General features: G+C 38.0%; 1 protein-coding gene across 2 annotated transcripts in view; it reads right to left on the bottom strand.

The window, feature by feature from the left end:
• Window positions 1-10,809: 10,809 nt before the first annotated feature.
• The window catches only part of ATAD2 (ATPase family AAA domain containing 2), a 67,232-nt gene continuing 65,833 nt past the window's right edge, over window positions 10,810-12,208 (bottom strand). For both annotated transcript variants that reach the window (XM_069599939.1, XM_069599940.1), the window contains exon 28: window positions 10,810-12,083. In XM_069599939.1, coding sequence (XP_069456040.1) covers window positions 12,039-12,083 — 45 coding nt within the window. In that variant the 3' untranslated portion in view covers window positions 10,810-12,038. The remainder of the gene's footprint in view (window positions 12,084-12,208) is intronic.

The raw sequence follows: 12,208 nt of genomic DNA, 5'->3' as shown, positions 1-12,208 counted from the left end.
GGTCTTATTTGCAGCACATGGGATCTTTAGTTGCTGAGTGTGGGATACAGTCCCCTGCATTGGGAGTGTAGAGTCTTAGCCACTGGACCACCAGCAAAGTCCCCTGGCTTAATTTCTTAGAAAATATTAGCCATGCTGCTGCTGAGGCTGTCCTCTAGGGTTTTCCAGCCTAGAAGTCTTCTGGGTCTTCATGGAAGAGAGGTTAGACTGATTTTTTGGTGGCCCCTCAGGGCAGAACTTTGGCCTCAAGGTCCTCACTTTTTATTTCATGATGTTCCAGTTTATACCCTTCGGGTTGTGATACAGAAACCCACTCAAGCTGGCTCCAGTGAAGAAGTCAAACCTACTGTTAGTCCTTGAGGGTCTACTTTTCCCTCTCATCCCTCGACTCACTTTTTAAAGACTCCTCTAGATCATGGTCCAGCCAAGTAGCCAGAGCCAAGGAGTCCAATGTGACTGTTCAGCTCTGTTCATTAGAGCTAAATGGTCTGGTTCTCAGTGTCCCAATTCCAAAATCTCAAGAGAGAATCTGACTGGCCCAGCACATCTTTGCTTGAACGTCTGCTTAGCCCAATCTGCCATGGCAGAAGGGGTGGGCAGTCTAGGGGGAGAAAAGGCAACTGTCTGTGGGCAAGAGTGGCCCCCTCAGAAGGCAGCTGTGAGCCGGAAGACACAGTGATCTGCACTTCCTGGACACAGACAGCCTGCTCTATTATTTTACATTACCCAGCTTCCCTGGTGGCTCAACTAAGCAAAGAATCCACCTGCAAAGCAGGAGACACAGGAGACAGGGGTTTGATCCCTGGGTCGGGAAGATCCCCTGGAGGAGGAAATGGCAACCCACTCGTTTTCTTGCCTGGAGGATTCCATGGACAGAGGAGCCTGACAAGCTACAGTCCATGGGGTCTCAAAGACTCAGACATGACTGAGCGTGACTAACATAAATATAACATCAAATAGTCAAAGTACTCAAGTTCAAGGGCTTACAAAAACCCATCTTCTCTCTGAACATCTCTTATTAAAACAGAGGCAGTGCGGCTATTTCTCCCACCCACTCACCAAAAACCTACCACACACTTTAACTGTAACACAGGTACATTTGTTTGGTAGGGCTGCTGTAATAAAGTAGGACAGACTGGGTGGCTTAAACAACAGAGATTTCTTTTTCTCACAGTTCCAGAGGCTGTAAGTTCAAGATCAAGATCACAGGTGCCTTGTCCCAGTGAATTCATGTTATCTTCCATCTGTACAAATCTGTGTTCAGATCCCTCTTACAGGACTTCCCTGGCACTGGTTAAGACTCTGTGCTTCCAGTGAGCACGGCACAGATTCGATCCCTGGTTGGGGAGCTAAGACCTGGAATGCCGTGCCATGTAGCCAAAGTAAAACAAAACAAAACAAAACAAAAAAATCCCCAAAAAACCGCACCATCTCTAATATGGATATCAATCATATAGGATTAGGGCCCACTCTAAAAACTTCATTTTAATTCTCTCTTCAAAGACTCTATCTCCAGATACAAATTCAGAGGTACTGGGGTTAGGACCTCAACATATGAATTCAGAGAGACACACAGTTCAGCCGTAACAACAGAAAAAGTCATCACTATAACAGAAATGGTATCTGAGCCCATTCTTTCCATTGCAACATCACTGGGCTTATCAGAATGCCCTCAGACCCTGAGAGCATCTAGCAACGACTTACTGACTCTTTGTGTCTGTCATTTATAAATAAGCCTTTTTTAAAGCTCCAAGTCTGTGAAGAAGTAGTCATTCTGGTATTGTTTGAAGGTTTTTGTTGTTGTTTTTTAATTATTAAGGCTTTATTTTAAATTATGTGTAACCAAATAGTTTGTTTACACATTGCCTAAGGCAATCATTCTCAACTCTGGCTCAACAACACAATCACCTGGTGTTTCTTTTTTAAATATTTATTTGGCTGCACTGGGTCTTAGTTGTGGCATGCAGGATCTTTAGTTTCGGCATGTGAGATCTAGTTCCCTGACCAGGGACTGAACTCAGGCCTCCTGCCTTGGGACTGTTGTCTTTGCCACTGGACCACCAGGGAAATCCCTCACCTGGTGCTTTCTAAAAATGTCTATGTCCCAGCCTCACCTCTACAGATTCTGATTATTTGGTTTAGGGTGGGATACAAGTTGGTTTTTTTTCTTAAAGCTTCCCAAATGATTTTAAAATTCAGTCAGTGTGGAGAGGTACTGGCCTCAGATAAAGCACAGGGGAGGGAAATAACTCTTGTGAAGCACCTCTACCTGCCAGGCCCTGAGCTAAGTGCTTTGCAATACAATTTACTTTCAGAAAAATCTTATGAGTACAGTATGATATGACCCATTTTATAGACAAGGAGACTGAGGCTCAAGATTATTTTGATCAAGTCCTACAAGTTGCAGAGACAAAAGTTTATTCTGGCTTAAATATTGGGTAAGACTTATCTGATATTCCAGTGGTTAGGAATCTGCCTGCCAATGCAGGGGACACAGGTTTGATCCCTGATCCAGGAAGATTCCACTTGCCACAACAGAGCCTGCCAGCGGCAGCTAGTAAAGCCCGTGCTCCAGAACCTGAGCTCTGAAACATGAAAATCCACTGCAATGAGAAGCCTGTGCACTGCAACAAACAGCAGCCTCTTGCTGTAACTAGAGAAACCCCACGTGCAGTAATGAAGACCCAGCACAGCCAAAAATAAATAAATAAATACTGGGTAACAGGGACTGGCTAGGCTAGGTCTAGAGGTTGGTCAGGTCTTTCCCACTGTTTGTGAAGTGAAAGACTTCAGAAAGACACATCCATTTTGGCTTTCTTTTGGCCATGCCATGAGGTATGCAGGATCCTAGTTCCCTGACCAGGAATCAAACCTGTGCTCCTCAAATTGGAAGTGAGGAGCACTAGGTGGCCACTAGATGGCCAGGGAAGTCCCAATTTTGGGCTACTTTTAAAAAGTGTATCTCATAGTCTTGCCTTCAAACTGATTCTTCCATCATGGGCTTAAGAACCCATCAACTGAATCTTTTACCTCTATTTGTCAGAACAGACTAGGTTTTGCTGCTGTTAAATACCTCTGTTTAACATATAATGACTGGGACATCTCTGGTGGTCCAGTGGCTAAGATGCTGAGCTCCCAATGCTCAGAGTTTAAGGATCGGGACCAAGAGTTCAAGCAGGGGGCTAGGGTTCAATCCCTGGTTGGGGAACTAGATCCCACATGCCACAACTAAAGATTCTGCATGCCATATCCAAGACCCGGCACAGCCAAACGACTAAATAAACATAAATACTTCAAAAATATATATAATGACATTGATCATTCTTCAAGGTTTCTTGTAGTTTTTAGTGACTCTCTGGGGCAACTCCCACCAAATGGTGACTCAGGGATCCACGCTGCTTCCTCTCTTTGGCTCATGTATCATTTGGAATATACATCTTCTAAGGTGCTGAGGCAGAGGGAAGAGAGATACCCACCAGTTATTAAAAGCTTTGGTTTAGAAGCGACACATGGCCCTTCTGCTTATGGTTCTTTGATCAGCCCTAGCACATGAAATGTGGGGGAGCACAAGGACACTTTGGTGAGCAGCAAACTCCCTGCCATGTCACTTGAACATGTTCAAGAGGACTGAAGCTCATGTTTGACTCCACAGGCTCTGCTTCTCCACTGCACAGTGAAGTCTGTAGACTGTCTTTCTATACCATGAATGATAAAGGCAAACTCATATTCTTTACTGAGGCATAAGGCAACTGAGGTGAGTTAACATGTAACTTTACCACTTTGCCCATTCTTTAGGGAGCAGGACATATCTCATTCTTGTTTGTTTTTAATCTATCCTAGTGCCTTTATAGGTTTTAGGACACATAAATATATAAATTCAACAAATATTAACTGGACAAGACATATGGTCCCTGCCCTCATGACTACAATTAAAATATCCTAATAAGGACTTCCCTGGTGGTCAAGCGATTAAGAATCCGCCTGCCAATGCAGGGAGCATGGGTTCAATTCCTGATCCTGGAAGATCCCACATGCCACAGAGCAACTAAGCCCTTGCACCACAACCACTGAGCCCACGTGCCGCAACTAGTGAAGCCCTCGCACCACAACCACTGAGCCCACGTGCCGCAACTACTGAAGCCCTCATGTCCTGGAGTCTGTGCCCTGCAAGTAGAGAAGCCACCGCAATGAGAAGCCTGTCTACCGCAACTAGAGTAGCCTCCGCTCGCTGCACTAGAGCAAGCCCACACCCAGCAACAAAGACCCAGTGCGGCCAAAAATAACTACAATGTTAAAAATCTTAATAATAACATCTTCAAGTTGTGTCTGGTCATTTGTAATGTAGTTTAACTATCACTATCTCATCTCAAGGATGAATGATATAAATTGAAAATGTGATCAATTAGCTTGAACTTTACGTTGTCAATTTTTCAGTTATTTTGTAGCTAGCTCAGATATTTTGCAACTTACTTCCTGCTTACATATTTCTTTTGCCTCCTGTTTCATAACTGGATGAGGTATACAGTTTACAGCCAGCAAAGTGATAAACTGCTAGGCTTATATAATGCATGTACCCAAAGGTTAAATAGATTAAGTACTTTCTTTCTGATTGCACAGATGGAATTTGCAGACTTTTAACAACTTTTTTGAGAAATATTTGCCCAAAGACAGTAGTGGGACAATATAACAATATATAAAATATGTGATTTTTCAGTTTAAGATACACAGGTTTTATTTTCTCATCTTGTTTTGCCTTTCATTAGATATTAACTTTCACAACTAGAATAAGAATTATAGCTTAAAAGCAACTTTTACATTTTTATAAATATTTTTGCTGCCAAAGAAATAGAATCATTTTACAGAAACTTTGAAAAAAAATAGAGGTAAGAATTCATTCATGTTTCTGCCTTCCTAACCACTATTAGCATCTGGTGTAATTCCAGATGAACTATTTTCAGATGGAAAAAAAAATGTGTTTAATTATGTTTATTCTCCTGCAAAATTATTTGTTATAAGAATATTAGAAAACTGCCATTTTAGATAGACATTTTTATTTAACTAATACTCTAGTGACTGTATTTCATGCAACAGCTGTGAGGTGAAGGTTCAGAAGAAACTAGGGAATTCATCTGAGTGATGGTGGTAATTTACATTTTCTCCTTGGTGGGGTGGGCAAGGACTCTTAAGAAAAATTTAAGGAAGAAACAGAAAAGAGACATATGCTGTGGTCCTAAATACAATATGTAAACTGAATGTAAGAAATAATTATAGTATATAAGATTGGGGTAACTTTTCTTCCTAAATAATTAAAGCACGAGCTAGAGTCTTTTTTTGAGACCTTGATTTTCCTAAATATTCGCCACAGTAAATAGCTATAATTAGGATTCATCACACGTAATCAGTTTCCAAATTATTTCATGAATACATTATCTATTGCAATGAGCACACCCCCTCCCCTTCTCCTCAAGTCTATCTTTAAGCCAGCTGAAGTTTCACAATAGGCCTTTAAACCAATGCTTGTAGCTCACAATGTCTGCATGTCCAGGGTACCCATGTTTGGCACTCTTTGATCCATTAAATGTTTTAGTCCCGTATTTTTTGGATGTTTAAATCATTTTGATTTGGCGTGTGCTCTGAAGGTAGTAGTATTCCAAGAGCCCTCTCACTGCATGTTAAGTGCTATTCTCTGACTCCCAGCCAGAGCTCAGATGTTGGCAGGGCTGACTGCTCAAATATAGTGATTTCAATTCCAACCTTTGCATACTAAAATTACATAGCCTAAACACGAAGCTTCCAGATTTTCTCTCTTAAAAACAGAGTAAAAACATAATTTAACATTGCTATAAGATAATTAAGACAATCTTTAAAATGGGAAAGAAACTGAAAAGGAAATGGTTAGGCTTTCACAAAAATATTGAGGAAATTAATGTTGGCTTGTGAGTTTGATAATTGTTGGGAAAACTAAAAAAATTTATAGCTATTGTTTGGGCATTTCGCATTTTTCTACTTTTATTTTGTAAAGGGAGCAAGTGTCTTAGGTTGTGTTCTTCCCAAAGCAGAGGTGGAATAAAGGTGAGGAAGTGATCATTTGGGAGGTAATGCCAAAAAGTACAGGCAGGGGAGCAAAGCGAAACAGAGAAAGAAAGGGAGTTCATAGTCAGTTTCAAGCACGTTACTGCACTGAGACCTAGGGCTCAACCCTCATGGAGAACCAAAAGGGTAAAACACACCTGAGTTATGAGGGTGCTGGGGTATTATTCACTGACTCCTGCCTACCTTTGTCTGAAAATGTTAGTTGCTCAGTCCACTCTTTGTGACCGCATGGACTGTAGCCTGTCAGGCTCCTCTGTCCACGGAATTCTTCAGGCAAGAATACTGGAGTGGGGTTGCAGTTTCCTTGTCCAGGGGATCTTCCAGACCCAGGGATTAAACCCAGGTCTCCTGCATTGCCGGCAGACTCTTTACCATCTGAACCACCAGGGAAGCCCCTGCCTTTGTCTGGTTGGCAACTATTCCCAGGGATGTTAATATCCTATTGTTTTCAGTCCACATCCAGCATGGATCATGAGAACATCCTCAGGTGGGGCTACAGGTATTTGCAGACTGCCAACAATGGCACAAACCAGAATGCTGAATGCCAAGAGCCTACAAGTAGGGCACCTACAGTGTGTGTTCAGGGGAGGTGATTAAGAACACGGATTTCAATCACACAGACCTAGTGGAGTCCTGCTTCTGCCACTTATCTGTGAAGCTGAGTAAATTAGCTAATCGGAGCCTCAATTTCTTTTTCTGACTGTGCAAAGCTAAGACTGTACAATCATTAACTGGATGGGTTTCAGTCTCATGAGGATGCCCAATATGTGGACAACTATTAGCAAACTGCAGTGAAAAACTATTCTTTTTATAACCTTGAAATGGGATAAATCTAATAGAAGCAGCTTCTAAAATTATGACTTTGTATTAAAAAAAAAAAATTAGATGCTATTAGCTAGATTCCACTCTGCTTTTCTGAAGTACAGGTTTTCACTCACAATAACCCCCCGAGGTCTCTACTTCTAGTAACTTAATATCTTCCTGTCCTGCTCCTTACTGTCCTCTGCTCTCTTCAACCACGATGTAATCATTAAGTCAAGTGATATTTATTTAGTGTCAACTATGAACCTATTATGTAAGTGTTAGATCTATAATCATGAAAATGAAACAAACTTAGCTCCTAACTTTAAAAAGCCTATGATCTTGTGGTGAGGTAAATATTAAATAAACATTAGAGAATACATAGTAAAAAATTATGAATAGTGTCATGTAAAGACTATTAGGGATTAAATGAGATGAATATAAGTAACTGGATTTAGATTGGGAGGGGGTAACTTCTCTTAATTGGTTACTTTTATGCTGAAAATAAAGGATAGGAGTAGGAGTTCGATATGCACTGGGGAGAGGAAGGGCATTCTAGACAAGGAAAAAAAACATGAAAAAGCCCAGAGGTAGAAAAAAAGAACTGGAAAAAGTCTAAGTGTGGCTAGAGTGTCATGAACCAGAAGAGTGGGGAGAGAAAGCTGAGATGCAGGAGCCATAACAAAGGTCTGTAATGCGAAACAGTGAGTATGAGAAAACGATGCTATCAGACCTGAGTTCCTTCAAAGAATATTTTGGCTACTGAGTGGAGAATGGATGGCAGAGGGCAAAGAGTAGAAAACGAACCAGTCAGGAGCTCTTGCTGCACTCCTCCTCCAGAGGATCTCCCCAACCTAGGGACTGAAGCCACATCTCTTCATGTCTCCTGCACTGGCTGGCAGGTTCTTTACCACTAGCGCCACCGGGGAAGCCACAGTGGAATTCTCTTACTTAATATGCACTGTGTTACTAAGCAAGGTCTTACCAAGTCTTCACAAAAATGCCTCATAGGCCTTTCTTTTGACTCCTCTGTCTCTAGCCAGTCATTTCTCTAGACCATCTAAGAGAAGCTTTTAAGTCCATTTGGCCATGCCACCTGTGTGTTCAAGGACTCAGTGGTTCCTTACTTTTTCAGCTTTTACTTCCTATAAGCAACAAGTCCTAAAGAAGACCCTAAGCATTTAAAACATTATTGTCCCTGAATCTTCCCATCATTAAGGTCACCTCACAGCCCCAAGACAGTTTATGGAATTCCAGCTATTTCCTCTCTCTTTCTCTATTTCATTGCAACAAAATGTGGCCATGTGACTTAAGTTCTAGCCAATGAGATAAAAAAAAAGGAAGCGTGAACAATATCTGGGAAAGGTCTTTGGAAGGGAAGGGCTGAGAGCACTTCTGCCCCTCTCTGCTTATATATATATTTGATAAATATATTTTTTGGCTGCATCACGTGGCATGTGGGATCTTAGTTCCTCCACCAGGGACTGAACTCATGCCCTCTGCACTGGAAGTCTTAACCACTAGGAATCTTAACCACTGGACCACCACAGAAGTCCCTAGAAATATATGTTTAAAAAAATACAAATATATATTTTCCAGGCAGCAGATAAAAAGGAAAACACTGATGCACAGATACAGATATATATATAACTGAATCACTTTGCTGTATACATGAAACTAACACAACATTACAAATCAACTATAGGTCAATTAAAAATGGAGTTTTTTCCCCTCATATAATATCCATCAGTAAATAGTTACTGTATGCTCAAGTTCTAGTAAAGGCCCTTTCATTACAGAATCTTAGTAAGATTCTATAGATATTATAGAATTATGTAATCTCTCAATTGCATTATTTTGAGCAAAAATGTATTCGGTGTGTTACATGGCAGGGGGTTGGTACTGAAGAGAAGATAATGAGACAAATAATCTCAGTATGGAACATAACTTCTCATTCCTAAGACTGAGCTACACAGTGACCTTCCAGAGCATAGTACCCAAAGAGTAATTTCATAATGGAGAGAAACACTACTTCTGCCAAGTGGTCAAGGCCAATTAAGTCATAACTCACACTGAGAGTATGTAACCTTGGTATGATCACTTTAGCTCTGTGATCTTCCTCCTCCATAATCCCCACCTAATCATGAGAAAAACAGACTAATTCCCAAAGAGGGGGATCTTCCAAAATATCTGACCAGTAGTCCTCAAAACTGTTAAGTCATCATAAACAGCCATTACTGGATTGTCTTTTTCTTGTTGAGTTTTAAGATAGTATTATATTAAATTACATAATTATATAATAATTGTAACATAGATACTGTATGTAGAACCATGAACATTTTTAATTTTGATGAATTTGATTTTCCTTCAGCTGCTATTTTTTGAGCCACATTTAAGAAATCATCATCAAATTTGAGGTCTTGTTTTCATCTAAAGAATTTTATAGTTTTAGCTCTTAATTTAGGTCTTCTATCCATTTTGTGTTAAGTTTTATACATGGTGTAGGGTAGAAGTCCAACTTCATCCCTTGGCATGTGAATATTGCTTCCCCAGTACCATCTGCTGAAAACACTATTCTCTCCCCATTGAATGGTCTGGGGCACCATTGTTAGAATCAACTGACCCTGACAGATACAGACTTCTTTCTGAACTCTCAGCTCTATTCCATTGATCTGTATGTCCATCCTTTATGCCAATATCACACTGTCTTATTAATGTAACTTTGTGTAAGGTTTGGAATAAAGAAGTACGAGACTTCCAACTTCCTCTTCTTTTTTCAAGATCGTTTTGGCTATTCAGGGTCCCCTGCAGTTTCATTATGAATTTTGGATTGACTTTACCATTTCTGCAAAAAGGCCATTGGGATTTTGAAAGGTACTGCATGAAATCTGCACTGTTTTGGGAAATACCGTCATTTTAACATCAAGTCTTCTAATACAGGAGTACAGGATCTCTTTCCATTTACTTAGGCCTTATTTAATTTCTTTCAGCAACATTTTGTAGTTATCAGTGTACAAGTCTGAACCTCTTTAGTTAAATTTATTCCTAGGTGTCTTACTGACTTAGATGCTATTATAAATAGAATTTATTTCTTAGTTTCCTTTTTTGCATCATTTGTTGCTAGTACACAGAAATACAACAGATTTCTATATTGATCTTCTATCCTGCAACTTTGTCAAATTTATTACTTCTAACCAATATTTTGTGGATACTTTAGGCTTTTCCACATGTAAGATAACCTGTGAATATAGTTTTACTTCTTCCTTTTAAATTTGGATGCTTTCTATTTCTTTTCCTGTCTAAATTACTGATTATACTTTTATATATAAGTATATATATAATAGCCTGATTATATAAATATATAAAATAAAATTTATATTATAAAGTATAAACATATAAAATATATTATAAAATATAATGTATAAATATACTTATATAATATAAATTATAAAATATAATATATAATAAAACCATGCACAACTTATATACATTATAAAATATAATTATAATTTATAATATAAATATAGTGTATAAAATATATAATATATAGGTTATACACAAAATAAAGATTTCATATAACATATTATATATATTTAATATATATATAATAGCCTGATTATACTTTTAAGCAATAAAAAGAGAGAGAGAGAGAGAGAGAGACATTCTAGGTTTGCAATTTCAGCATGGCTTTGAAAGCCTACACAGCAATGTAGATACATTACTCTCCACGTGTAGACACAGTATGTCATGCAAAGGACAGGAGCAGATTAGTCTTTGTAACTAAAGAATATACACATTCCAGTGCCAATAGCATTTTAAATGATGCACAGTAATAAAACAGATTTTTGCACTTGTTTCACACTGAATTATTTTTAGGACATTATAAAATAATTAAGAAACATAATTGAGAAGCAATTTTTACCTTTACAATTTATTATAGAAGCTATACATACAAAATAAAATCCTAGTTACAAAAGCATGAATCTACTATAAGTTACAATAAATTTCACTAAAAATGAAGATGCATGTGTGTGTGTGTGTGAATCCAGGAATATACATACACTTAAATATTTTCAGTGACTAGCATTCCATTATGCATTACATAAGATAGTATCTACTAATTAGGGTATCAGAATTATTGAGTTTTAGAAGGCTTTAAATAAAATATCCAGATAAAACAACAAAAAGCACTTTAACTCAGAAACTGTATTGGAATCCAGAATCTCTCACAAGATCATTATCCCCTATTCCCCTCAAAAGAAGTTTTGCAAAGTAATATTAGAATGTCTCAAAGAAAAAGAAATAAAATGGGGGAGGGAGTAAATGCATGGTGGTGAATGCTTTTATTGCTTTAAGAAATGCATTTTTGGTATCATTAATACAAAATTCATAATATTTACATTTATATAATTGTATACAAAAGGTATCTATACAATACAACCTAAGAAGGATATAAATAGCTTTTATATATAAAAACTTTGCATTGTTAAAAAGATATTTAACAAAGTAGTTGTTAATACATTTGTTGTATGTATAATCATAAAAGTAAAACAAAAAATTTTAAATTTTTTATTAATCCAAATTAAATGATAAAAAATGTTTTATCTATAAAGCATTAATGTTGATATTCAAGTACAGAACTGTGGTTCACCTAGAAGTTGTTCAGGGGACCTCCTGTAAATCATGACTCAAGCATGAGCTTTTAAGTGAATTTGCAGAGGATGCTAAAGGCAGAAATGATGGCAAAGACACAATGGTTAAGTCGTTTCTAGTCTGACACAATAAACTATTTTTAGGAAGGATAAAATTGAAAGTGCTTAAAACAAAAACTATCAGTGTCACTAATTACTCCTAAGTGTCATAAACATTAATTATCAAAATAATCTTTATTAGGAGTTGGCCACACTTTACTGATAACAATAGCAATAGTATTACTACAATGACTTATTCAATCAAATATTTATCAGTTATCTCTGCAATTTATCTTATACATGTATATAAATACCAGAAGAGTTTAAATATTTTTAATTACTATTTTACTCTTTTCCTTAGAGATTCAGGATTTCATCTTGTATCAGTTACGTCAACACGACAAAGGTGAATTAAATAGGAACTGAATATGAAAGATACTTGGTACCATGACATCATGATCTGGAACAACTGAAGTTTTCTACTTCTTGTTCCATTTTCTAGATAAAGGATAGGAGGGAAAAACAGTAAGTTTCAATGCAGAAAACACTAAAGAACATTACTCCATTGCTGGTTTTCTTTTGCACCTAACAACCTTAAGGACACCATCACCCATGTATATAAC

Source organism: Ovis canadensis, chromosome 9 (genome assembly GCF_042477335.2).
Source record: "Ovis canadensis isolate MfBH-ARS-UI-01 breed Bighorn chromosome 9, ARS-UI_OviCan_v2, whole genome shotgun sequence".
In the NCBI taxonomy this organism is placed as follows: domain Eukaryota; kingdom Metazoa; phylum Chordata; class Mammalia; order Artiodactyla; family Bovidae; genus Ovis; species Ovis canadensis.
The sequence above is the reverse complement of the archived record's forward strand: the minus strand, read 5'-3'. Positions and strand labels throughout refer to the sequence as shown.